A 25,421-nucleotide genomic window follows, 5' to 3' on the forward strand; every position below is an offset into this window, starting at 1 on the left:
TCCCCACCTGCGGTCCTGCGGCACCACCGGGCTGCGGGTCCCGGCCCCTCGGCTCTTCTGGGGTCCCCTCGTGAGCGCTGGCACCCACAGCATCCCACGTCGAGATTGTTGGAAGAAACCCCAGAATCCTGTGCACGGGGAGCCGGGAGCCCCGGCTCATCCCCGGGGGCCGGGCCGTTCTCCCCTGCTCTGCAAGCCGGCAAGCGCCCCGGGACCGGTGGGGTGTCGGGACGTGCCGCCGGCACGCCGGGCTGCGTTTCGCCAGCCAGCGTCTCGGAGCATTTCCAGCTGCTCCGAATGTGCCCGCATCCATTGTCATCCCCATCTTCTGCCCCTGGGAAGGGGGCCAGGGGCTGGGAACGGGACCCCCGGGCAGCGGGAAACCGAGGGTCCGTGGTGTTTAACCCCCGCCACGGCAGGACGCAATCCTTCGCGGCAGATATGGGCTGCTGCTTTCCTGAAAATAGACTTTAATTGGCTACTGTACGGCATAATGATGTTAATTTGACAAGAGAGCTGTAATTCAATCGGCCTGTTAAGTATTTAAAGCCACACAGGGGTTATTTAAGGAGGAGGGAGGCTGGGGGGGGCTGTCGGCACCCGGCGCTCACCGCCCCTCGCCGGGGAGCGCAGCCAGTGCCAGCCCCGGGGGCAGCACCCGCTTTCGCGGTGCTCCGTGTTTCATTTTAAACAAAAAGCCAGCTTCTTTCCCCGGGCTCCCCGGCACGTATCTGGAGGCAGCCCGCGAGGAAGCAGCATCTTCCCGTCGATTTCTGCATTGAAATCCCTGTCTCCGCGTCCCGGGAGGGCGAGCAGTTTCCCCCTCCCCTCCGCCAGCAACTCCCCGAGGATGAAGCTCCCTGCATTGGCTTCCTCGCTAATAAAACGACTTCCTCGTCGCACACCTTTAATTGAATGAGGCTAATACGCTGCGCTTTTTTTTTTAATTATTTTTTGAATGGCTGATGACTCTCTCCGGCAGCTGGGGAAAGCCGGGGCCGGTGTTTCGGCATCCGCAGCTCCCCGCGGAGCTATGCCGTCCCTCTCGCCCGTCCCGCTCCCGCGGCAGGATGCGGCCGAGGACGTCGCTTCCCCGTGCGCTGTGAAATGCCGCGTCCGGGAAGGCGGCTTAGAGGGATGCTGCTGCGGTTCGAGCTCTTGGCTTGAAAAGGAGTTTACAAAAAGCAATATCTTTCTATGTGTCTGTAATTGCTGGATGTTTGACGGTCGTAGAATTTAGTTAACATCCTTGCTGTTATATTGATTTTTAATGTTTATTTGCAAAACCTCAAACGTGTGTCCAAGTTCTTGAACGGCTTCCCAGACCCATCTGCCGGGCCGCTTCCCCTCCGATATGAAATATCATTTTTACAGGCCAGCAAAACGGTATTTAATGGTAGCTGACAGGGCAGCGGTTAAAGGCGATATGGATTGGACACTTAAACGTTTCTATTTTCCGACTCCTGGCACAGCCCATTGCGTTTTACTTGCGCTGGGAATTGCAGAAGGGTTTGCGTTTTTCATCAGCATCACGACGACGTGGCCTTGGTGAAGACTCAGCCCCCGCCTCTCCGGCTCCTCCGGGGCCAGCGCGGTGCGGCCGCGCGTCCCGGCACGGCACGGGGAGGGCAGCTGCTCTGGCGGCGGGGACGGTGCCGTCGCTGGGGCGCCCGTGCCGGTGGTCCCCTTTTTGGGGTGGTCCCACGTGGCTGCAGACCCGGGAGATGCGCTGAGGTTGCTGGTGGTTTGGTTTTTTTTCCCAAGGCAAACATTTGCTTTTGTGCGATGCCGGGGAGAGCCGCCGCCGCCGCCGCCGCCGCGCTCGGAGAAGAGGCTTTTAAGCACTTGAGCGCTGCTTCCAGGGCAGGCAGGTCCCCTCTTCGCATTAATGCAGCTGCAGGGTTTTACACGAGCCGGGTAAATCCCTGGCTAAGCGGTGGCAGAGGAGCCTGGCCGGAGCACCAGCCTCACGCCGGCGCCGTGCCGGGACCCGTGGCTGCACCGCGCCAGCGCCGTGCCGGGTGGGCCGGAGGGTGCATCCCGTGGGAGCTTTGAAAGCAAAGCTGGGGCGTCTTTGCTCACAAACCCTCCTCGTGCAAAGGCAGCCGAGCCGCTCTCGGGTCGCTTCTCCGCCGACGCGATCGCTGCTGGCACCTGAGTCCCCGGCACCGTGCCGCGGGCCGGGTGATGCCGGGGCCGCCCAGGGCTTTGCCGCTCACTCCCACCATCCCCCTTTCCTGTGCTCCAGCGCCGCGCGGGACGGGATTAGGGACTTAACAGCCTGTGCTAGATAGACACTTAAATAAGCAATAAATTTCGAGTTCGTTAGCGAGGATTAATTAGTGTTTGCGCAGGGCTTTGCCTGTGCAAAGCAGCAGACAGGAGCCCGGGCAGCGTTATTTATCTTGAAGCTTCGCCGTGACCTTGTCGAGGTTGGGAGAGGCTCGTCGCCCGGGTCCCATCGGATCCCACCGTGGCCGCGCTTGGAAGGCGAGCGGAGGAAAGCTCAGCCCGCTCCCGGCTGCGGGGCCTGGGGGCGGGAGCCACCCCGAGGACTCGGGGCCGGGGGATGCGCTGGGAGCCCTGCAGGCAGAGCGGGCAGCGAGCGCAGGCAGCAGCCCGCTGCCTGACCCTGAAGCGGGCGTCCTCGCGTTGCAGAGCTGCGCGGACGGGGCTGGGGAGCAGCAGCCCCGGGTCTGCAAGCCGGGGAAAGGCAGCGTTTGAGTGCGAGCGTTTCTTTTGGGGGCCGTCCTGGCCCCGCAGGGAGCAGGGGCCGGCAGTCAGGGACGGGGGGCTGGCGTTGCGCTCCCCATTGCTTCGGCCGTGTTTGGGAAGGGGCGGAGGGGGAGGCCGGTGGGTAGCATGGCCGACGGCAGCTCCCGCCTGCTCCTCTCTGCCGGCGTACGGCTGGCAGCTGTGCCGGCACGCTGCCCCTCGCCGCTGCCTGCTCCGGGGGCCGGAGCGGAGCCCGGTCTCCGCTTTGGGGCGCAGGCAGGGGGACAGGAGGTGACGAGGTGGGGAGCATCCGCACGCGCCGTGTCGGAGGGCTGAGCCCGCCCCGTGCCTCGGCCCCTGGGCTTATTTCTCCATCTCCACGCGGTGATTTTTCAGCGAAGCAACGGCCGTGGCTGTATGGCACCGCTTTGCGGCACTGGACTGCGAAATGAGGAGTTAGTCATCTCTGCTCCTCCGGCTCTGCGTAGCCGGGGCCCTGCCGCAAGGGGACGGGGACGGGTTCGTGCGTGCGTGCTGCTGCGGGGCCCTGGGGGACGCCCCGGGGGGGACGCCCGTGGTCCGTGGGGGGGTGCCCCGGGAGGAGCGGGCAGCCCCCCCGGCAGCCCTGCCCAGGATTTATCACGCGGCTCGACTCCAGCTCTGGCGTGGGGCTGGGAATTTTTCTGGCACCAGCGAAATAATGGAGACACCTCCGTCCCCACGCACCTGGCCGGGGAGGGGAGCGGCGTGAATAATGCATCGTCCCGCGGCATGCCAAGGCGCAGCCGGCCTGACCGTGGGGCTGAGACGGGGCCGGCAGCAGCGCCGGCATTTCCTATGGCAGCGGCATGCTCCCCGCGCCCCCGTGCCGGGGCTTCCCTCGGGCCAGGGGCGCGGTCCCCACGCACTCAGCTGCGGCTTTATTTTATATGGGACGAGGAGAAAGCTCTCTCCCTGCCGGAAAACCGGCTTCGGGGCTGGCTAGCTGGCACCGTGCCCCGTGCTGCCCGCCGCGGCTCCGTGTCGGCCTCGTCAAACCCATCCCATTAGGTGCCAGGAAGCTTTTCTGTGCCACGAGTGATATCGGGCTGATCCCTGATGAGCGTAAAAGCTCCTTTCCAAAAGAAATCCCGTCTCTGCCGATCCCGCGCCCTGCCAGGCTTGGGACCTGCCCTCGCCCTGCCTGCAAAGGGGTTTTCGGCCGCTGCAGGGAGCAGGCGCCTTCTCCGGGGACGGGTTTGGCGCTGGGTGCGGCGCCGGTTCGCTGCCGCGGGTGGGGATGCCCTCACGGGATCCGGCCCGTTCCCATCGCCGGCGCTGGCGGGAGCTGCGGCGCTGGGCGAGCGGCGACGCGGGTGGAGGAGGGAACGGCTCCAAGGAGCAGCCTGGGAACGGCGTCGAGGACATAATAAACTCTATCAAAGCCTCATTCATTACAGAAGAACGCGGAGCACGAGTGCCGGCGTGTCTTTGTCCGCTTGCTCCCTCTCCCATCTGATTCCTCTCCTTCATTTCCTGCTGCTTTCACCTTATCTCCCTCTCTTCGGTGTATTCCTCCCCTCCCGGCTCGGTGGGGCGTGCGGGGGGCCGTTCCCCACGGCACCGCGCCGGCGAGCAGAGCGATGCGCCGAGGGCCATCCTCCACCGGCGTGGGCTGGGGAGCTCCCAGGGTTGGCTTGGCTTGGCTTCTCCTCCCTCCTTCCCCTCCTCACGTGCTGGCAGGGCCCGAAGGTGCCGTAACCGTAACGGTGCCGGTGCAGCCAACCACAGGGCGCGTCCAAAGTCCAGCACACCACCAGCGAGGGAGCAGGATCTGCCGGGGAAAGCCGCGTCGCTCCCTCCGGGGATGGTGCCGAGCAGCGGCAGCCCCTCGGCGTCGCTTTCAAAGCCAGGTTCATTGTGCCGTCGCACCGCGTGCTGCGTCCTGGGGTGGTGGCGGCACAGGTGGTGGGGGACAAGGCCCTTGGGGGTGGTGGCTCCGAAGACACCGTCTCCAGCCCGGGGATTGCTCAGTCCCCGAAGCCTCGTCGCGGGGAGGGCGACCAGGGACGCCGCTGCGCGCCTGCCCCGTGCTCTTGCGAGGCACCCGCTTCGGCCGCTCTCGGGGACGGTGACCGGGGGACGGAGCCCTGCCTGGAGCTCCTAAGCAAAGCCAGGGGTTGGGGGACGCCGTTCCTGCCGCTGGCACTCCTGAGCGGGGAACTGCCAGCCTCGGTGGCAGCTCAGCCCCCACCCCGGCTCTCTTCTGGCTGGGACGCGAGCCCCTGCCCGTGCCATCGGGCGACGCGCTGCCGTGCCGCGCCGTGCCGTGGAGCTCGTCGGGGTGCCGTGGGCTCCCGGGTGCAGAGGGCGGCCCGGGGAGGGTGAGCAGCGCCCCGTATCTATACCCCCTACATGGATTATCTTGTACATCTTATATATTATCTTATAGAGCTCGCCGGGCTCCCTGCTGCCGGTGCTGCTCCACGAGAGCTGCCACAAAGCTCACGCAGGTGCAGCCGTGCCCTGCGGCTCGAACCCTTCCCCGGCCCCGTCTCACCCCCGCGTCGTTCCCAAATCCCCGCCGCCGTTTCCGCTGGAAAACTCCCCTTTTTGCCCAGCCTTTGAAGGGATTTTATTGCCGCGAGAGGCCCCGAGCGGCTGATGGGCAGCAAGCAGCCAAATGCCTCCCCGTTCCCTTTGCTGGGCATCTCGTCCCGCAAGTGCTGTTAATCACTGGCTGATAACGAGCTTGTCTAACGAGCAACTTTTGTGCAGGAGCCTGCGTGAGCAGAGGCCGTGTACCCGGCTTGCACAGCTCTCTTAATTACAGAGCTCTTGGAGCTTTATTTTCCCCTCCCGTGGGCAGGGCAGGGCAGGCGGTGGGCGCGGGGAGGGGGTGCCGTGTGCGGCGTTTTGGGGAGGCGAGACCTTCGGTGCTTCACGCTGGGAGCGGAGATCCCCGGGCGGCGCTGAGCTGCCTGGCACGGGGTGAGCGGGGCCGGGGGGTGGCGAGAGGGGCCGGGGTGCTCGGTGGGGGTGGTCGGCTCGTTGGAGGCACCCTGGCCACCTCCCCCCCCCCCCCCCAAATTCCCCTCCATCCCTTCCCTTATAGAGCTGCCACTTAAACTCGGAGGAGACGCTCGGCCTGGCGCTGCCCGGTGACTGCCGGCACGTCCTCGTGGGAGGATGCTCGTGTCGACCAGGGGCTCCCCTCGGGGTTTCGGTGGAGCCGGGGCTGCGGCGATGCTCGGGGAGCCCACCTTGGGGTGCAGGAGCGGGAGGGCACCCATGGGAGCGGGCGGGGGCTGCTGGGTGGGCCAGCTTTGGGGTGTCCGCTCCGGAGCGGGCGGGGGTGCTCGTCACAGGGCGGTTTTGGGGGGGCTCCCCTGACCTGTCCCCCTCTCTGCCCCCGCTGCAGGACAAGAACAGGAAGCTGAGGCCCCTCTACGACATTCCCTACATGTTCGAGGCCCGGGAGTTCCTGCGCAAGAAGCTCATCGGGAAGAAGGTACGGAGGGGACGAGACCGGTGGCGAGGTCCTCGCTTGGCCCCGGCGCAGGCGGGTGCTCGTGAGGGGCCGGGAGCCGTGGCCGCCCGTGCCGGTGGTGCCGTGTGAGTCCTTAGGGGTGACCCGGGGGCTCTCCGTGGGGAGCTGCGGGGTGCGCCCAAAGCGGGAGCACCCTTTGAGCTGGCCCCTCCGAGGGGCTGCAGCCTGGCGTTCAGCGGCACCCGCTCCCAGGAATGCTGTGTACCTGCGCCGCTTTGTACTTCCCTTTGTTTCCCCGGCATATTTTTCTAGGCTGGTTTAGAGCAATTCAGGGGAATGAAGAATATAATGTGCACTTAACTGCTCAAGCACATGCTCAGGATGCAATTTTCAAATGCTCATAAAATGGTCAAATAAAATCAATTTCCTTCATAGCGAGGCTGCTCGCTGCTGCTCATTGAGGACTATTTCCATGCCTAATTGCATCTTTCCATTTCAGAGCCCTGTTTATATATTAAAAAAAAAAAGAAAAGGAAAAAATAGCAGCTTGAGAGACTTTTTCTAATGGGAAGTCTGTCACTTGTCGTAGTCAAAAGCGGCTGTGAGGATCTTGCTGGGACTTGTGAAGAGAGCTCTGGTCTCTGAAATGGAAACCCAGCCGTTTCTGGCAGGGTCCCGGCCCTGTGCCGGGCTGCACCTCGGCAGCGTCCCGGTCTGAGCGCTGCCGGCCGCCCCAGGGGTTACCGGTGCCGGTTTTCCTCCAGCCGCCGTCGCTCTGCAGTGCGGCGGAGCGGGGTTTGCTCTCTCCCACCCTGCCATGCTTGGCTGTTGCTCGAAACCAGCCTTTTTCTCCCCAGACCTGTTTGCGTTCACCCTTGCACGCTTGCAGGCAGGAGCTGAGGCACGCCCGGCCAAAGTCCCCGGCTCCGGTCACCGGCTCCTCACCGCGGCTGGGGACGGGGCCAGCCCTGCCAGAGCCCGCGGTGCTCGCGGCACTGCCTGCGCCGGTCCTGCGTCCCCCACGCCCAGCCCCGAGGTGCTGGGGGGGCCGTCCCCATACGGGGCGGCCGCCGTCCCCGCCGTCCCCGAGGCTGGCGGCTGCTCTCTGCACCCCCTGCGTCCCCACGACCGCGTCCGGGCAGCGCAGGCTGCCGTGCCGGGGAGGAGGATGAGGGTCCTGCCTTCCTCCCGGGACCCCCAGCACGGCGCTGTGGCGCGCGGCATCTCGCCGAGCGCGCCCGGGGGGGTGGGCGGCAGGGTCCTGCCGGCCGGAGGGACAGGCAGGAGCGGGCAGCGCGCGCCCTCGCTGCCCTGCTGCCGTTGGACTGCTGTCAGCAGCAGGAGGAGGCAAGCGGGACGGCAGCCAGCTGCCGCCGTGCCCAGAGTGTCTGGTCAGGAGCCAGTGACCCCCAGAAATAGAAGCAGAAAGCCATTTGGCCGCGCCCGCCGCCAGCCTCCATCTTTAAAGCTCCCCGTAACCTTGCGGCGCGCTGCTGGGGCCGCGCAGCCTGCGCCGGGCTCCTGCCTTCGCCGTGTCGGTAGCCCTGGGAGCCGGGCGCCCGCTTGCCTTTGATGTTGCCTCGTTTGCTTTATAAATATTTCCTTTGTCAGCTCCACGTTTTTCACTTCAGATTAATTTGATTGAGGAAAGCGATGAAAAAATCCTTTCCGTTAATGATCAAAACAGTCCCTCGAGGTTGGCGGCGCGTTCTGATTTGAAATGACAGCCTTGCACGGGGTGGCTCGCCCTTGCCTTCTCGCGGCTCGCTGTCAGCATCGATCTTTGCGGCAAAATCCCTCTTTTCCCACCCCCTTTTTTAATATACTTTTAAAGCCCACCCCAGCAGGGAGCTAGCGGCTTCTGAGAGCTGTCTGCTCGCGGGGAGATCAAACGGGGTGGGCTGGCACCGCCGCGCAGCACTGCCCGCGGCGTCAGCGCGGCTCCGGCTCCGCGCGCGTTTGCCCCGTGAGCCCTGCCCGTTCCGGGGAGCCCTGCCACCCTCCGAAGGGTGTCCCCTCCCGCAGAGCCCGGGGGTCGGCTGATCTCCTGGGTCCTTGGGAGATCCGGATCTCCCGGATCCTCGGGCAGGTCCGGTAGTCAGACCGGTGCCGACTCCTCCGTCCTCGCTCTTGGCATCCCTGGCTGAGTCCCCGGGGGCTGCCGTGGCCCCTAGAGCTGGTGCCGCCGTAGCCCCTTGAGCTGGTACCTTCAGGCCCCCTTCTCCTCCCCTCCGCTGCACGGGCTTGGTGGGTGGTGGGTGCCCAGCAGCTGTGGCCGTGCTGGCACGTCCCCAGGGAGCGGCGGATGCGGGGACTTGAGGTTTGGGGTCTGCCCTGCGCACCCCCAGCGCCCGCCCCAGCCCGTCCCCCGGGGCCGGTGCTCCCCCGCCCGGCTTGGAGCCGCATCCTGCCGTCCCGCTGCCTTTCCTTTGCCTGGGAAGAGCTGGCGCGGCTTGACGGCGTGACGAGCCCCGGGAGGGATCGCCGCTGGCAGCCGCTCCGGCGGAGCGCGATCATCCCCTTCAAGATTGATGAATTGAATATTAGGAATAATTAGGCCGGGATGAGTTTTTGGTCTCGCTGCCGGTGCTTCATCAGCCGCCTCCTCAGCCGCAAGCACCGCGTGTCTGTCGGGCTTGGCCGTGCCCTGCCCGCTGCCTGCACCCCGGGGCTGCCTGCCGGGAAGCGGCTTAGGGCTTGTCTCACGGGTGCTGTCCCTGCGCCGTGGGGACCCTCCTCGTGGGTGCTGTCCCTGCGCCGTGGGGACCCTCCTCGTGGGTGCTGTCCCTGTGCCGTGGGGACTCTCCTCGGGAGTGCTGTCCCTCCATGGTGGGGATCTTCCTTGTGGGTGCTGTCCCTGTGCCGTGGGGACCCTCCTCGTGGGTGCTGTCCTTGCACGGCGGTGACCTTGCCTTGTGGGTGCTGTCCCTGCACCCTGGGGACCCTCCTCGTGGGTGCTGTCCCTGCATGGTGGGGACCCTCCTCGTGGGTGCTGTCCTTGCACAACGGTGACCTTGCCTCGTGGCTGCTGTCCCCGCACCCTGGGGACCCTCCTCGTGGGTGCTGTCCTTGCACGGCGGTGACCTTGCCTCGCGGGTGCGCGGTGGCAGCTCTGGAGGGCTGGTGTGACACTAGAGGGAGCTGCACTTTAGGAATTGTGGAGCTGGATGTACCCCCCACCCCACCCCACCCCACCCCACCCCATCCCAAGGGAAGCGGCACCCACTCCAGGGAGCGGGACCTGCTCCCGGCAGCCTGGTCACCCCCATAGCTGTCCCCTGCCCCTCGCCGGCAGCGCGGTCCCTTTGCCACCCGGAGCAGGTCCGTGGATGCGGAGCGGGGTCGGAACAAGCCGTCCCTCGCTCCTGGGCGGTGTGCGCTCGGGTAGGGACCTGCCGGGCCTTGCACGCGCGTGTGTAAGATGCAGGAGGGCAGCCCCTGCCCAGCCCCGGCTGCTCCGGTCCCGGCACGGGGGGGACACGTTTCGCCAGCAAGGACAAAAGTCCTCCGGCTGCAGCGAGCCGTCTGTCCTCAGCCGCCCTCCTGTCCTCGTCCTGACGCCTCCCGGTGCGTGTGCCCTGGCTGTGCTGCAGGCAGCGTGCCGGCCGGTGCGGGCAGCGTGCCATCCGGTGCGGGCAGCGTGCCACGCAGTGCAGGCAGCGTGCCGGCCGGTGCGGGCAGCGGTGCTGTGAAGGCAGCAGGGGCCGTGTTTGGGGTCAGACACCTCAAAAGCACCACCTTGGCATGACGGCATCCCATGAGATCCCATGATCCCCTCTCCGGTTTGGGGGTCATCGCCACCCCTACCAGCTCCAGGCAGATGAAGTTAATTGGAAATTAATAAATCTTACTGCTGTGTACTGCTCTCCCAGTGTATCACGCTCCTGGCTGCACGGCAGCTCCCGTGGCGTGTCCCTCTCGTTGCCGGGCCCGGCAGGGAAGCCCTCACCGGTGCGTGGTACCGTGCCCGGCCCTGGCTCCGGGTGGGCAGCCGGAGCCTGGAGCAGCGGGACGGGCTTTGCCACGGCTGCTTTTGTGGGCGTCTGCGGGCGTTTGAGGGGAGCAGGGGCTCGGGGACCCGCAGGCGGCTCGGCTGCGGTGCCGCATGGTGCGCGCGGCCGTGGCCAGGGGAAGGGCCGCGGTGAGCCGGCAGGCAGCAGCCCGGGTCTCCTGCCCCGCGGTCGTGCCCGACTCTCGCCGATGCCCGGGTGCGCCGGCGGCAGCCTTGAGGGACGCAGGTTTGCTGGGGCGGGCCAGCAGCCAGCCCCCCCCCGGCCCTCCCAGGCACCCTGCTGCCTGTCCCACCGCCCGTCCGTCTGTCCTGCTGTCCCTAAGGGCTTTCCAGCTCCAGCACAAGCCCCAGTTCACGGCCGGGAGAGCCTGAAACCCAGCCCAGGGAAATGGGCACCGTGCTCCCCCGGGCTGCCGGCACCGGGCTGCCGGACGCTGCCAGCCTGGCGCAGCGGACAGAGGCCTTTGCTCTCGCCGCCCGTTTACCACCACCTTTTCCGCCTCCTTTCCCGGCCGCTCGCCCCCCGCTCCCTGCCCGCCAGCCCTGTGGCAGTAACGCCGCGTCCCCCCCTCCCCGATGCGCCGCGTCCCCGCGCCGCGGCGCTGAGCTGCCCGCGCTGCCCGCCGGCTGCCCGTCCTGCAGAAACGCAGGGCCAGCGCGATAGCTTCCCCCAGGGCCCCTGCTTAAAAATAAACCGCTGCGACTGCTTCCAGACATAATTCCCTCTGTGCCCCCTCGCTCTGGAGAAAGCACCAAAGGGAGAAGAGGAAGAAATACCCCCGCGGCCGCCGCGGCCCCTTCGCTTTCGGTTCGCGCAGCACTTATCACGTTAGGAGAGGAGCCGGGCTGCGGGGAACCGCGTCTGAATTCCCAGGGCCCCGGAGATAGATGGAGTATAATATATTTTCTCTCTCGCCCTTTCATCAAAGCAGCATGAAGTTTCTAAAGCTGGGACTTTTATGGCGCGTTGCTTCTCCCTTTAGCAGACCTGATTTGTTTTTCTTGACTCTTCTGCCGGCTTTCGCTGTGCCGATGCCGGCTCCCCGCACCGCCGCGGCACGCGCCCGGTGCAAGAGCTGCCTTGGCTCCTGCAAGGGAGCTGCACCCTCCCGGCAGCCGCGGGAGTGACCCAACGCGGTGGAATTTGGCCGGTGGCACGGGATGAACCGCCTGCCGTGGCCCCGGCCCCGCCACAGCGCCCGCCGGCGTTCGGCTGCCGTGCCCCGGTATGGATTTGTCTCCCGCGGTGGAATAAATCTCTGGTGCGCGTCGGGGCGGGGACGGCTCCCTCTGCACAGACGCTGCCCATCGATTTCAGCGCTGGGCATGCACGGCCGTTAAGCAGCTTTTTTTAATTATGCCATCGTGCAGGCAATTGAATCGAGTCTAAATGGGTGCTCTTGGCCCTTTCCTCTAATTAGCTGGGGGGCATTAATCATTCGGGTGGAGGGAGACGGCACGAGATAACTCAGGGAAAAACATCCCCTGTGCACGGCAGCGATGCGGTCCCTTGCTTAAGGGCTGCTCTGCGGAGGGCAGGCGGAGGGGTGGCTCTCCCTGGGGTACCCGAGCACCCATGGGTGCCCGGCGGGCTGCAGCCGTAAGGATGTGGGGCTCTGCGGTGCGCTGGGGTCCTCGCATCCCTGGCACCGCCGCACCCATCCCCTCCGTGGGGTGCCAGCGTTCGGTGCCTCCGGCCTCGGTGCCGGGGGCTGCGAGTTTGGCGGGGACCCGGTAAGGTCCCTGGGGACACTGGGAGGCGGTGACACCGGGGCGAACGCCGTTACCTGCCCTGCAGCGGGCACCGGGCGGGAGGCAGCTTCGGCGGCAAAGGCGGGCGGCAGCCCCCCCGCCGCCAGGCTGGAGACGGGGGTGCCCATTTCTCACCCCGCTGCACCCCGTCGACCGCGCGGCTACGAGCGGAGGCTCGCGCGGGGCCAGGGCGAACCCCCAAAGCCGCGACGCGCTCCTGATAATTTGTTTTATGCCTCTGGCCCCGGGGATAATTTCACCCGTTCAGCCAGCCCCGGGGAGGCGTGCCTGCCTGGCGGCACTGCCCGGTGCCGCTGCCCCAGCACCGAAGCCCGGCACCACGGTCGCGAGCACCCTGCTCCTGCCGCGGCAAAGGGGCTCTCGGGTCCAGGCTGGCACAGAGGGCCCTGGCGCTCCCGCGGCACAAGGACCGGCGGTGCGCGGCTTCACCGGTGCGTGCCATAACCAGTCCCTGGATTGGAGGGGGGTGCGGTCCTGCCGTGGTGCCGTGCACGGTCGTCCCCGGATCAACGGGGAGGTCGATAATTGGAGACCGGTGGGCTGCGCGTGGCTGATGCCGAGGGACGGGAGGAGGAACGCGTCCGAACCACGGCCGTGCCTCATCGTCCCCCCTCCCGGGCAGAGGGGTGCGCGGGTGGCCTGCCCTCGCCCTCCGTCCCCACGCCTGCGCCCGTTTATCTGCAAAGCTTCGGCTTATTTTTAATGCCCGGGGATTTGTTAGCGATGCGGCTCAGGGACGGAGGCTCATCAAAGGGAAGGCTGGCGGCGAGCTGATAACCCCTCTCCTCTGCGAGAGCCTGCGCGTAGGAACCCGAGCCCCCAGCGTACCTGGAAAGCAGCAGCTGGGGGTTTCCCTGCAGTTTGGCGGTACATCCCCCTCTGTCTGATCCGATAACGTGGCTCGGAGGCGCTGGGATGCTTCCCTGCATCCTCCGTTTGGGGTTACCCAGAGCAGCGTTCCCAGTGCCAGCACCGCCGGCGGAGCTGGGAAAAACAGGGGACGGGGTTTGACCGGGGAGAGCGTTTCCCCCCGGAGCGTCAGCCCTCTCCCTGGCGGAGGGAAGGCTTTTGCAGACTTCTGCGGATTTTTGCACTGACGGGCAATTTTCGCTGCGTGTTACTGGCAGCCCGCAAACACAAGGAGAGCCGGCAGCGCGGCGCAGCACGGTAGCAGCCGCCTCGCGCGGCGACGGTCGGGGCGCAGCTGGGGGTTTTTTGGAAGGTCCCGCTTTCCGCAGAGCGGCGCGGCCGGATGGGACGGGGACGGTGTGCGGCAAGGGGTGGCTGCTGCTCCCCAACCGCTGCCGGTGCTGGCGGGGGGACGCAGGCGCTGCCGCCCGCGCCGCAAACAACCGCACCCGGCCCCGGGGAAGCTGCGACCGCGCGCACCCGGTCTCGCCGGCCGTGTGCCGGAGCCGGGATCCTGTGCCGAGGAGCGTGCTGGTGCCGGCGAGGCTTTGCAGGGCGCTGGCTCCCGAGCTTCACGGGAACGTGCTACGTCATCGCCGCTGCTTTCCGGCGTGTGAAGTTGGGGAGGATTTTGCTGTTCAAAGCCTTCTGGAGAGCTGGCTGCTCCCCAGTGCCGAACTCGGGAGAGATCTTCTCCCCACCGCGTTCTGCTTGGAATAAACGGCGCACGCAGATGCAGACGAGCAGGGGGGGAGAAGTCTGTCGGCGCGCTCGGCTCCGGGCGCTGCAGCGGCCTGAAATGGCTCCCTGACAGCAGGGGAGGGTGAAGAGAGCAAACGTGGTTGTTCTTGGCGCAATGACCAGAAATTCGGGGCCGTTTCCTCTCCGTGCATCTATTTTCCTCCTTCCGACCCTTCCTCAAATGGCTCTGCCGGGGGGGGACCTCGCACGGTCCCTCGAATGGCACTTCCATTGCCGGGCTGCAGCCCCGCGTCATTCGCGGCCCCGGCAGAGCCTGCCCCAGCAAGGTCAGTCCTACCCCGGGGCTGCTCGTTCGGCTCGGCTGGGCTCGGCTCGGCTGGGCTCGGCTTGGCCGCGCCGGGCTCGGCTGCCCGGGGCTGCGACCCGGGGGGCTCGGTAGCCCCGCTGCTGCCGGAGCCGGTGGGGAGGAGGGAGCGCAGAGCCCCGCGGCCGCTGCAAACTCCGCTTTCGGCAACGGTTGAGGCTCCGCAGGGGCTGCTTTGCGGCGTGGCGGCTCGGAGCGTCCCCGTGCCGCATCCCGGGCTCTTTACACGCCTTCCTAGGAGGGACTGCGGTGGGGGGATCCGGTGAGGAGAGGTGGAGGGGGTTAACAAAGAGCTTGCTGAACCGAGCTGCCTCCTGCTCGCTCTTCCCAGCAAAAAGCATCCTTCCTGCAGCCGGACGGGCGGTGGGTCTGGGCCGAGCCGGCACACGCGGCCCTCAGGAAGGAAACCGCCTGTCCGGAGGGAAAACGTGACGCTGGAGCTTTCCCCCGCGGCTCCCGCCGCCCCCGCCGTGCCCCCCGCATCCCCTCACCCCGCCGGGATTCGCAGCTCCGCCGGGCACGGCGGCAGCTCTTGCTAAGAGAGGCCACCACGCGGCATCTGTTTAACGTCCTGCCAAGCCACCGAGGAAGCGCTGGTCCCGCTGGGCTCCCTTAGGGATGGGGCGAGCCTTGGGCCGGCCGGCTGCAGCCGGCTGCTCCGGTGTCGTTCACGACCCGCTGAGCCGTGTCAGCGAGGAAGGGCCGGGCTGCAAGTGAGCGATCGGCCCCGGCTCGCGCCTGGCAGGCTGGAAGAGCTGGAGGAGGGTTGCAGAGCATCCAGGCACGTAGGACCTGCTGTCCGGCCCCGGCCTCCCCCGCTGCTTTGCTTTATCTCTTGCTTCGCGTGCAGCAGACGCTGTCACCGCTCTGCTCCAGGACCCGGCGTGCCGGAGCGTGGCGCATCTCGAGCCCACCGGTGCCTCTCCGCCGTGTCCTGCGCTGTGGTGCGGAGCTCTCCCTTCACGGCGTTTTCCCTGGTTGCGGCACCCCAGGGTCGGTCCTGGTGCCGGGCTGGGGCGAGCGGGACACGGGTGTCCCCGGCACGTCCCCTCCCGTGGAGGTGGGGGGGCTGCAGCTTTGCTCGGGCCTCGGGACCCCGTCTCGGCATCCGCCGGGCGGGGGAGAGCGAGCTGCGGGACCAGCCGTGGGTCAGGGCTGGGGATGCGTTCCCACCCCCCAGGGATGAGAGCGGCTGGCGCTGGGCTCTCGGAGGTGCAAATGGACCTCGTGGGCTTAGTTCACGGGCGGCATCGGCCGCGTCCCCGCTGCCCCCGCTCTTGTCCCCGGGGAGGGGAGAGGAGAAATAAAATAGGCAAAAGCGGGGGCTGTGGGACTGCCCCAGCTCCCTCCAGCAGCCCTTGCTGGCGCTGGGAGAAATGGCGTGTTACGGTGCGGCTGGGCACCGACCACGGCGGAGCGTCCCCCGGCGGGGTGTCTGCCTGCACCCGTGGGTGCCCTCCCCAGGCTGGAGCTGCCCCCCGCCCGGGGTCCGCGGGGCCCCTCCTGCCTGGGGGTGCTCTCTGTCCCCGCAGAGGCGGGGGGCTCATCCCTCCGGCAAGGGACGGGCAGAGGTGGGGGCCAGGACGGGTGGGCAGCACCCGTCTTTTGGTGCCTGCGGGTCGGAGGGGTGCGGGGGCAGGCTCCGTGCCGTGCCGGTGACGCCTCTCCCTGCTCCCCTCATTCCAGCCTGGCCTGGGGGGGCTCGGAGGGGTCGGTCCCCTGCCACGGGGACACGGGGCGCAGCAGGGAGGAGGGGGCCAGGCTGTGGCGGGCGGGCGCAGGGTGGGTGCATATGGCAGGGGTGGGTGGCAGACCAGACTTGCTCTGCTATAATTACTGTCTGAAACGCCTGCGGATCTCCCAGCCCTTCTTCGTCACAAACTCGCAGGGACTATTTTTACCTCCCCTGCGAGCTCGTGCCGTGTGTCGGGGCCGTGAAGGGGAGCTGGCCGCCCCCGGCCTGCCTCCGAGGCCGGGAGGATGCTCCCAAAACCTGCCTGCGAGCACCAGCCTGGCCAGCGAGCGGGGGACCGCGCCGTTGGGACCATGATGCTGGGGACAGCGTGCCGGGGACCACGTGCTGGGGACCACAACCCGGGGACCGCGTGCTGGGGACCGCATCAGTGGGACCGTGATGCTGGGGACAGCGTGCCGGGGGCCACAACCTGGGGACCACAACCCGGGGACCACTTCAGTGGGTCCATGATGCTGGGGACAATGTGCCAGGGACCACACGCTGGCGGCCCCATCCTGGGGACCACGTTTTGGGGACAGCATGCCAGGGACCGCATGCTGAGGGCCACATCACAGGGACCACGTGCCGGTGACCGCACGCGGGGGGCCGTGTACCAGCGCTCGGGACGCGGTGCTCAGCACCCCGGGCGCCGTCCCTCCTCCTCGCGCCGTGACTGCGAGCGTGGGTTTTTGGCGCCGATGGCCACGCGTTTCCCAGGGGCCGTGTCCTCCCTGCACACCCTCGCACGAGAGCCGGCGGCGAGGTATAGGGCACGTGGGGACGGGGACAGGGACACGGCTCGCCAGCCCCGGCTCGGCCACCCTTTCCCCTCGCCCCGTGCCAGGCTGCCGGGCACCTCAGTGATGGGTGAGCGCAGGCGGGGGCTGGCAGGGCCGGTGCAGCCCCGGCTGGTGGCAGGGGAGCCGGGGCGGGTGACATTGAACGCGTTGGCTGCGCAAAGGCGTGTGAATCTCTGTAGTGCCGTTCTTCTCGGGGCTGGATCTCCTCAAGGGGGAGAGCTGGCGGAGTGATTTAATTCACGCTGACTGCAGCTGACCTTGGAAACCCGCCGACAGACGGCCGCCATCGATGCTGGCTGGTGTCGGGAGGGAGCGAGAGCCCGCTACGGGTCCCGTGGGCGCAGGAGGGATGGAGGACCCAGCCAGGCACCCTGAATGACTGGCCGGGCACCTCGCATCCCACCCCGGTGCCAGCCACCCCCTGCCCTCCCGGCCCTTCAGCGGTGCTGGCGGCCACGGGGAGCTCTGCACATCGCTCTCTGCGCCCGCACCTCTGCTTTGCTTTTTATGCCCCTGTGCCATAGTGACTGAGCTGCAGGTCTGCGGGCCGGCAGGGATGGCCGCTTAGGCGCGTGCTCGGCGTCGGACGGACCCGGCTCTGCGGTGCGGCACCCTGGGGCGCTTTCCCTGCAGCTTCGGGTCCCTGCGGGCGGCAGAGGGGCAAAGCGGGGCTCAGCGTGGGCGCAGCGCGGCTCCGTGGGGCGGCTGCGGGAGCCCGGAGCGGAGCCTCAGAGCTGGAAAGTGCTTCCGAGCTGGGGGTCTGGCTCTGTCATGGCTAAACCATGACACCTCGAATGCTGTGTTCAGTGTTGGGCCCCTCACTCCAAGAGAGACATTGAGGGGCTGGAGCGTGTCCAGAGAAGGGCAACGGAGCTGGTGAAGGGTCTGGAGCACAAGGCTGATGGGGAGCGGCTGAGGGACCTGGGGTTGTTCGGCCTGGAGAAAAGGAGGCTGAGGGGAGACCTCATCGCTCTCTACAACTGCCTGGAAGGAGGGGGTAGAGAGGTGGGGTCGGTCTCTCCTCCCAGGTAACAAGTGATAGGACGAGAGGAAATGGCCTCAAGTTGCGCCAGGGGAGGTTTAGACTGGATATTAGGAAATTTTTCTTCACCGAGAGGGTTATCAAGCATTGGAACAGGCTGCCCAGGGCAGTGGTGGAGTCCCCATCCCTGGAGGTATTTAAAAGCCGTGTGGATGAGGTGCTCAGGGACATGGTGTAGTGGTGGGCTGGGCAGTGTTAGGTTTACGGTTGGACTCGATGATCTTAAAGGGCTTTTCCAACCTAAACGATTCTGTGATTCTGTGATTCTGTAAAAGCGGTCAAGTGGGGCTGGGCTGGGAGGAGCAGCTCCCCGAGCTCGGGTGCGCGGCTGCGGGAGGTGCCCGAGCCGGGGCTGGAGGTCAGGAGATGCCCAAGATGGGACTGGGGGTGCAGGAGATGCCTAAGCCGAGGCTGGGGGTGCAGGAGGTGCCCGAGCCGGGGCTGCGGATGCTCTCAGGAGTTGATTTGCCACTGGTGAAAAGAACACGCCCAAGGTGAGCGTTATCCCTCCGAGAGCAAGCGGGGGGAACGGGAGCACCTTTGCGTGCACCAAACCGCCTTCCCAGCTCAACGGTGCCGTTAGCTCCGTCAGCGTGCTGCAAAACACGGCCGGGACCTGAGCCGCGGGTAGGACAGGCAGCGAGCTGGGGTCGCGCCGTGCTCCCTGCCCGTCCCTTCTCTGCCCAGGGCCGGCGCACGAAGCTGCTGCCAGCGGGCGCTGGGGACGGCGCAGAGGTTGGCGCGGCGGGGATGTCCCTTTTCTCGCTGGGACAGGAGGAGCAGGGAAGCAGGAAGCAAAACGCGCGCTTTGGGTGTGCTTTGCTGCCTGTTTGCTGCCTGTAATCGCTCCGAGCTGGCAGCCGTGGAGGGGACGCTTAGGGGGCAGCTCTGCCCCAGGGCTGCGGGGCATTAGCAGGAGAGGGACCTAGATGCTAATTTTGGGAAGGTTTTAATTCCTGGTTTGCAGCCGGTTCCCGCTGCTGTCACGCTGCTGGCGGCGGCTCCCGGAGCCCCGTTTGGGTCCTTCGATACCCAGGGGCTTGGTCATGGGTGCTTTCATGGCCCCTTTCATCTCGGCAGCACCCTGGGAGGAGGTGGGTAAATGCTGCGGCCGGAGCTCAGCACCCCGCAGAGACGGGAGTGTCGGAGGCTGAGCCCAAGTCTTGGCACGACCGGGTGCCCACGTCTCCGCTGGCGGGTCCTGGGAGGTGCCAAGAACGAGATGCCAGCTCTGCGAGAGCCCGCGCCACGCTGCAGCCCCTGGGGACCAGGGCACGTGGCCAGCGCTGTGCCGCGCCGTGCCACGCCATGCCGTGGCTCTTGCTGGGTGGGTCTGCGGGGCCCGCTCCCGCCAGCCCTCCCCCGTGGGCACCAGCCCTCCCCTGTGGGCACCAGCCCTCGGGGGGACCTCGCATTTGCTGTCACTGCTGGGAAAGGTGGGGACGGGGCTGTCGCATCCCGGCCTCCCGCAGTCCCGCTCAGCCCGGGGCGGTGGCAGCGGGGACGTGGCAGTTTTGCGTCCTTTCGTGCTGAATCCGTAGGGTGCTCCGAGTGCTCGTCCTGCCCTGGGGGAGGGAGTTTTGCTTTTGTGGCTTGTCAGACGCGGCGGTGCTGGCATCACGGGGCGGGGGACACGCCAGCTTTGTCACCGCGACAAGCCCCAGCTGCGTCTGTCCAGGGGACGCAGCGCTTTGCAACGCAACGCGTCGCGGTGCGACGTAACGCAACGCGTGGCAGGACGACGCGACGCAATGCAGCGCAACGCTTTGCAGGGCGATACGACGCAAAGCGACGCTTCGCGACGCGACACGGCGCAACACGGCGCAACGCTTGGCAACGCGACGCGACGCAGCGCGTCGCTTCCCCGCCGCAGGCCGAGGTGCGGCACCCAGCCCGATCCCCCCTCGCTCTTCCCCTGCCCCTGGCCACGCAGGATCCGAGCCCGAGCTGCGGGGTCCCGCGTGCCCCGTCCCCCCCGGCTGCGTGCGAGCTCCTCGCCGGCCGACACCGGCCTCTCGCCGGCCTTTCGCCGGACGCTTTGCCTGATTCCAGGCGAGGTGTTTCCCAAACGGAGCCGTGCCTCGCTGTTGAGCCGGATGACATTTAAAAAGCCCTATAGTAGCTTGAATTTCCTAACCTGCCTCTCGGAGTAATCGTTGTCTTTTTTTCCCCTACAGTGGTTATGACAATAGTTTCGCTTGGAGGAATTGCTTTAACCTCTCCCTTTAATTGGCTCTTTCCTGCCAGGGCCCCCTCTTTTGCTGCCGCAAACCTTGATTAGCTCGGCGGTACGACGGAGCGAGCTGAAGCGAGCGAGCTGACGGCGGGGGTTTGTCGGGCAATCGTACCTTTTTTGCATTTTTATGCTCATTTAAAAAGCGAGGCTTGGGAAGAGCCGACGGTTTGAAAGGGTTTACGGATGCTCCCTCGCACCGCCGAGCTGGAAGCCTGTCTGTCTCCCTTTGACTCAAGCTGCCGGCGCTGAGAGCCGGTGGCGCGGGGCAGGCACGGCGCTGTGCGGCGGCACACCTGGGAAACGTCTGCAGTGCCTAAGCACGGCCCCGCGGCTGGGCCGGGGCGGCGAGAGCAGCACCGGGACTTCCCCGGGGAGCCCCGTGCCACCCCCGCGTCCCCCCACGTCCCCCAGCCCAGGGCAGCCTCAGCCTCCTCCGGCTGAAGTGCCGGTGAAACGGTGAAGAAGGTGCTTTTCTGGGGAAGCAAGGTGGTGGGATTGGGTTGGATTTGCATAGAAACGGCGCACGCAGATGTGGGATTGCGTTACGTGTTCGAGCATTTGGGCTTTAACGCCGGTTTCTTTTTCTTTTTCCCCGCTGTTTGTTGCACGGTCGTGGCCGGGAGTTGCGGCTCCGTGTTGCTGTGCGGGCAAGTGCCGGTGCTGCCGGCGCTTCCGACGCTTCCAGCCCCGGTGCTCCCCGCCCCGCACGCTGCCGCCCCGCAGCCGTGCGTATCCCGACCCGGCGGCGAAGCTGCGAGAGCGGCCAGCGGTTCAGGCGGCGTTGCAGGACACGCGCCGGAGCCGGGATCCCCGAATCCTGGGAGCGGGGAGGAGGGTGGGCAGCGCGGCCGGGAAGGGAGCGGTGCCGAGGACCGGGACGTGCAGGTGGGGCGGCGCTGCCTTTCCAACGCTGATGGCTTCTGCAGCCCTCCTGCCCCACGCCTGCTGGGACAAAGCCCCGGCTGCTGCAGCGGGCTGGCGCGAGCCCCCCGTGACCTTCGCTGGCCCGGTCGCCGAGCCCTGCTCTTGGGGACGAGAGAGCTGGGGAGGGGGCGGATGTGGCGGCACAGCTCCCCGGCCTGGTCCGGGGGTGCAGCCGGACCCCGAAAGCCCGGTGCAGGATGGAAACGCTCATTGCTTGTGACGGGCGCTGGGACGCGACGCCCCGGAGCTGTCGGGGGGGTTGCCTGGGGTCTGCTGCGGGGGTGATGCCTTTGGGGCCGCGGTGCCGGGAACCTGAGCCACGATCTCACCCGTCAGCCCCTCTGCACCCGCCAGCTTGTCCCGAGCCTCGGTGCAGCAGGAGATGCAGTTGTCCAGCAGGAATTGCCCCCCCAGGCTGGACCCCCGCTAGCCGATGCCCGCGGCTGCCCCTGTCTGTGCGAGGACGGGAGCGATGGCCGTGCTCGTCCCTCGCGCGGCTGAGTGCCAGCGGGCGACGTGGGGCGGGCGGGTGGCGGTGGCATGGGGACAGCGCACGTGGGGACAGCGCAGCTCCGTGCTGGGTGCGCGGCCGGGTTTCTGGGGCGCCCGGGGCTGCTCCCTGCCTCGCCAAAGCGTTTTGCAAACCGGCCTCTGCGTCCCGCTCGGCGCGGTGCCGGCGACGCTGATGCCAGCTGACAGCTACGGCTTAGCAGGGAGCTGTGCTTTCATCTACCTGCCGGTACAGGCGAGCTCTCCTACCAGAGGCCAAAACGCGATTACCCGTAAACCAGGAGGCATCGGGGCCGGCTGCGTGCTCGGGATCCCTGCCGCGGCTCGCCGGCACACGGGGAGCTCGCCGGCACGCCTGGCGGGAACCGCGGTACCCCCGGCAGCGCGAGTGCCTGTACCAGGAGCCCGGGGCGGCAGCTTGTCTGCCGTGGCAGGCTCCTGGTTTAACGTGCCGGCGCTGGCTCACACGCCGGCGTGTCCGATGTTGCTTCGCTGGCGGTACCATTGGTGCCAGCGGCCGGCTGGCAAACGGCTCCTTCACCTGGGCCCGGGGGGGTGTAGGGCCCGGCCAGCTGGCAGCGGGGTTTTTGGGCAGGGGGAGGACGGGGGTGTGCGGGGAGCCCCCGGGCTGGACTGACCCCGTTGCCCGTCTGTCTTGCCCAGGTGAACGTGACGGTGGACTACATCCGACCGGCCAGCAGCGCCACCGAGACCGTGCCCGCCTTCTCCGAGCGCACGTGTGCCACCGTCTCCATCGGAGGAATGTAAGTGCGGCCCTGGGCAACCGGGCGCAGCGCTCCAGCCTGGCGCTCGCCGGGGCTCGGCGGGGTTCTACCGCGCACCGTGGGGGCGCCGGGGACGGAGGGTGGCTCGTCCTTGTCGCGGGGTTGCCCGGTGCCGGCGGCTGGACGGCAGGAGCCTGCTGTCCCGCTTTGCCCGGGGCCCCACAGACCTGCACCCCCTGCGCTTGCGGCCGTTTGGGGGTTGCAGTTTGGGGGTGCTGAGCTGGAGGACCCCCCAGCGAGCCGGCCGCCTCGGGGAGCAGCGTGGCCAGCGGGTTGCTTTGGAGGAACCGTCTCTCTCTGCCGTACGTCCCCGGGATGTCTGTCCTTTCCCAAGGAACATCGCCCTCCCCGTGACGTGATGCAGCGGTGTGGGCTCTGCCAGAGCAGCCCCCCCTCACCAGCCCTGCCCCCCGTTTCCATGCCGCGAGCAGGTTCGGTGGCTTTCCGCCGGGACACGGGGGTACCGGGCTCCTCCGGTGCGGCCCTACGGAAAGGTTGTGCCGGCGAGGCCTGCGTCCGGATGGCAGCAGCTCCGGGAGCTGCGTAGGGATGATTTGTCATAGGTTGTTTGCTTGCTTTTTCTTTTTTTTTTAGCCCCGTAGCAGCTATTTTGGAAAGCAACCAAAGTGCTGCAGCGCTGCGCTTTTCTTCCCCTTAATCCAAGGTCTGGGAAAGCTGCGGAGCGTCACGCTGCACGGGGAGCCGCCGATCCCTGCCGCCTGGGAAGCCGGAAAGCTTCCTGTCACCCCGCTCCGGTCTAACGAAGGCGCTCGCGGAGTGACCTTCGGTGACGTTTATCTCACAAGTGGCTTTAATTTCCACTCCAGTGGCAAAGGAGATCCAGCCCTGCCCGTGCCGGGGCTGGGGCTGCACCGCGCTCGCTGCCGGGCCGCGCCGGGACGCTGCTCCCGGGATGCGACCGCGGCAGCAGAAGCCTGAAGGGCTCGCCCGGACGGAGACGCCGGGGCGGTGGAGCCCAGCGGAGCAGCCCTGCTCCCCTGCGGGGCCTGCGCCAGCTTTAAACCCACCCGGTTAATCCGGTGGTGCTTTAGCCGCGTCCCCAGGGAGTTCATTCTCCAGCCGAGCGTGTCTTGCCCGCTTTTCGGGAGGGACGGCCCGGCCGTCGCGTTTTTAGGGCTGTTTGTGGGAAAATGAGGTCTCGGGTCACGGGCAGTGCGCAAGGAGGGGAGCATGCGGTGCGAAACCCGCTGGCCTCTCCCCGTGCCCGGTGGCTGCGGTGCTGCCGGCCCCGGGAGGCTCCCGGCAGCGCTCGTGCCGTGCCCGGCGTGGTGGAGGGGCGGGATTTGCCATCTCAGGAGCATCTCGCCGAGTGCTGCCGCCTGCTCTTAGCGTCTCCAGCTGCAAATTGCTTTCAAATAGCTCCCGAGTCGCATCCCCGTTTCGGGAGGAAACCTGATGTGAATTTGCAGGGCCGCTGCTCGCGTTGACTTCATTGCCATAATCAGGCGTCAGCGGAGCGAGCCGTGTGAGCGCTGCGAGCGAGCGCCGGAGCGTCTCTGCAGCCTGCGAACCGCCGGGGCACGGCGCGGGGCAGCCCCCTTGCTCCCGGCTGCCCGCGGCCCCGCCGCGGCGGTGCAGGTCGGTGCTAGGTGCGGGGTCCTTTGGCTGCCACGGCCCCGGTGAAGGTGTGGGTGCCCCAGAGCGGGGTCCGTGCCCTCCGGCCCACGCTGCGCTGGGGACGGAGCGGGGAAGAAAGCCTGGCTTGTCCGCTCGGCACCGGGGCTGGGCTGAGCCTGGGCGAGCTGGGCTCGCTGGGGCGGGCAGCCCGGGCAGGGGGCCATCCCCTGCCTGACTCCTGGAGCCTTTGGGGCCCTGGTTCCTGCCTAGCCGTTGTTGCTCTTGGTGCAGGCAGGCGGTGGTCCTGCAGCCCCCTGCCCGTGCTGGCAGCAGGGTGGGCAGGGGGTGCCGTGCCCAGCCATCGGCTGCACCCCTGCGGTGGCACCTCTCCTTCCCCGAGCATGGTGGGAGGAAAGGGTCCACCCTCAGCGGTGGGCAGAGGGGGACGGGTACCTGTCCCCCGGCATCTGCTCTCCTCGGGGCGCCGGGTGGGTTTGTGGAGGGCAGCGGAGCAGCTTCTCCTGCCGGGTGTGCAGCGTCCCCTGCTTCCAGCTCAGAGCAGACACCGTGCCGTGCGTGCCTCTGCGCTGCAGGCTTGGGGAGCTGGAGCACAAACCCGGCTTCACCTGCCCGTATCCCTGCCCGTATCCCTGCCCGTATCCCTGCCCGACCCCGGCTGCAGTGCCCGACTCGGTGTCTCCCGCAGAGGGGCTCCGAACGGGCAGCGCCGGCTGCCCTCGCTGGATCCATCACGCTTCTCCCTTCCTGCTCCCCAGCGTTTTCAGCTTGATCCCTGCCTGGGGAATGCCGGTGCCGCTGCCTGGCCAGGCTCTGCCCGGTGCCCGTGTGCCGCAGCCCTCCCCATCCCACTCTGCCGGCGCCTGGTGCACTGTGTGCCTTGTCAGCGTTTACCGCCGCTGCCGGCACCGCTCTTCCCGGCTCATGGTTTCCTGCTGAGCGCAGGTAAGGTCAGAGGTTTGTGCTTGGCTGTCACAACAAAGCTGTGCGGACACGCATGGGGCGAAGGGGCTGCGGCTGGTGGAGAAGGCGGCAGCTGCCGGCACATCGGGAGCTCCGCGGGCACCTCCTGTGCCGGTCTGGGCTCCCAGGGACAGCTCGTCCCACCACGGGCGCTGTCGGGAGGGCGCCCGTGCCCTCGGGCATGATTAATGTGGTGGCACCCGCAAAGCGGTGACAGAAGGACCCGGGGACGATGGGGCAGGTCTGCGGTGACCAGCGGGAGCGGGTGCATGTGAGGGTGCTGGGTTCACACCGGCCTTTGCTCTTTGGGAAGCCTGTGGCATCCCACAGCATCCCGCAGCGTCCTGCAGCATCCCAGACTATCCCACGGCATCCCACAGCCTTCCATGACATCCCGCAGCATCCCGCAGCATCCCACAGCATCCCTTAGCATCCCGCAGCATCCCAGACTATCCCACGGCATCCCACAGCCTTCCATGACATCCCGCAGCATCCCATGGCATCCCACCGCATCTCACAGTATCCCGCAGTGGCTGGCAGCAAACCACAGCATCCTGCAGCATCCCGCAGCATCCCCTCGCATCCCGCAGCATCCCGCAATGCCCCACAGCATCCTGCAGCATCCCGCAGCATCCCCCAGCATCCCATGACATCCAGCAGCATCCCACAGCATCCCGCGGCATCCCATCACATCCCCCAGCATCCCATGACATCCAGCAGCATCCCACAGCATCCCGCGGCATCCCATCACATCCCACAGCATCCCCGGGCACCCGGCAGCTCGTGGGCAGCAGGCACGGCGGGTGCTGGCTGTGGGGTGGGGTGGGGTGGGGTGGGAGCCCCGGGGTGCCCGGCCGCGGGGCTCGGTGCTCCCCAGGAGGCTGCC

The 25,421-nt window shown here is 67.2% G+C and overlaps 1 protein-coding gene across 2 annotated transcripts in view; it reads left to right on the forward strand.

The window, feature by feature from the left end:
* Positions 1–25,421, forward strand: part of SND1 (staphylococcal nuclease and tudor domain containing 1) — a 141,397-nt gene that overhangs the window by 42,869 nt on the left and 73,107 nt on the right. Inside the window, exons 11-12 of one of the 2 annotated variants that reach the window (XM_075509173.1) lie at positions 6,116–6,205; positions 21,855–21,955. In XM_075509173.1, coding sequence (XP_075365288.1) covers positions 6,116–6,205; positions 21,855–21,955 — 191 coding nt within the window. The remainder of the gene's footprint in view (positions 1–6,115; positions 6,206–21,854; positions 21,956–25,421) is intronic. The other variant, XM_075509238.1, reaches the window with a different exon arrangement.

Source organism: Mycteria americana, chromosome 1 (assembly GCF_035582795.1).
Source record: "Mycteria americana isolate JAX WOST 10 ecotype Jacksonville Zoo and Gardens chromosome 1, USCA_MyAme_1.0, whole genome shotgun sequence".
NCBI lineage: Eukaryota > Metazoa > Chordata > Aves > Ciconiiformes > Ciconiidae > Mycteria > Mycteria americana.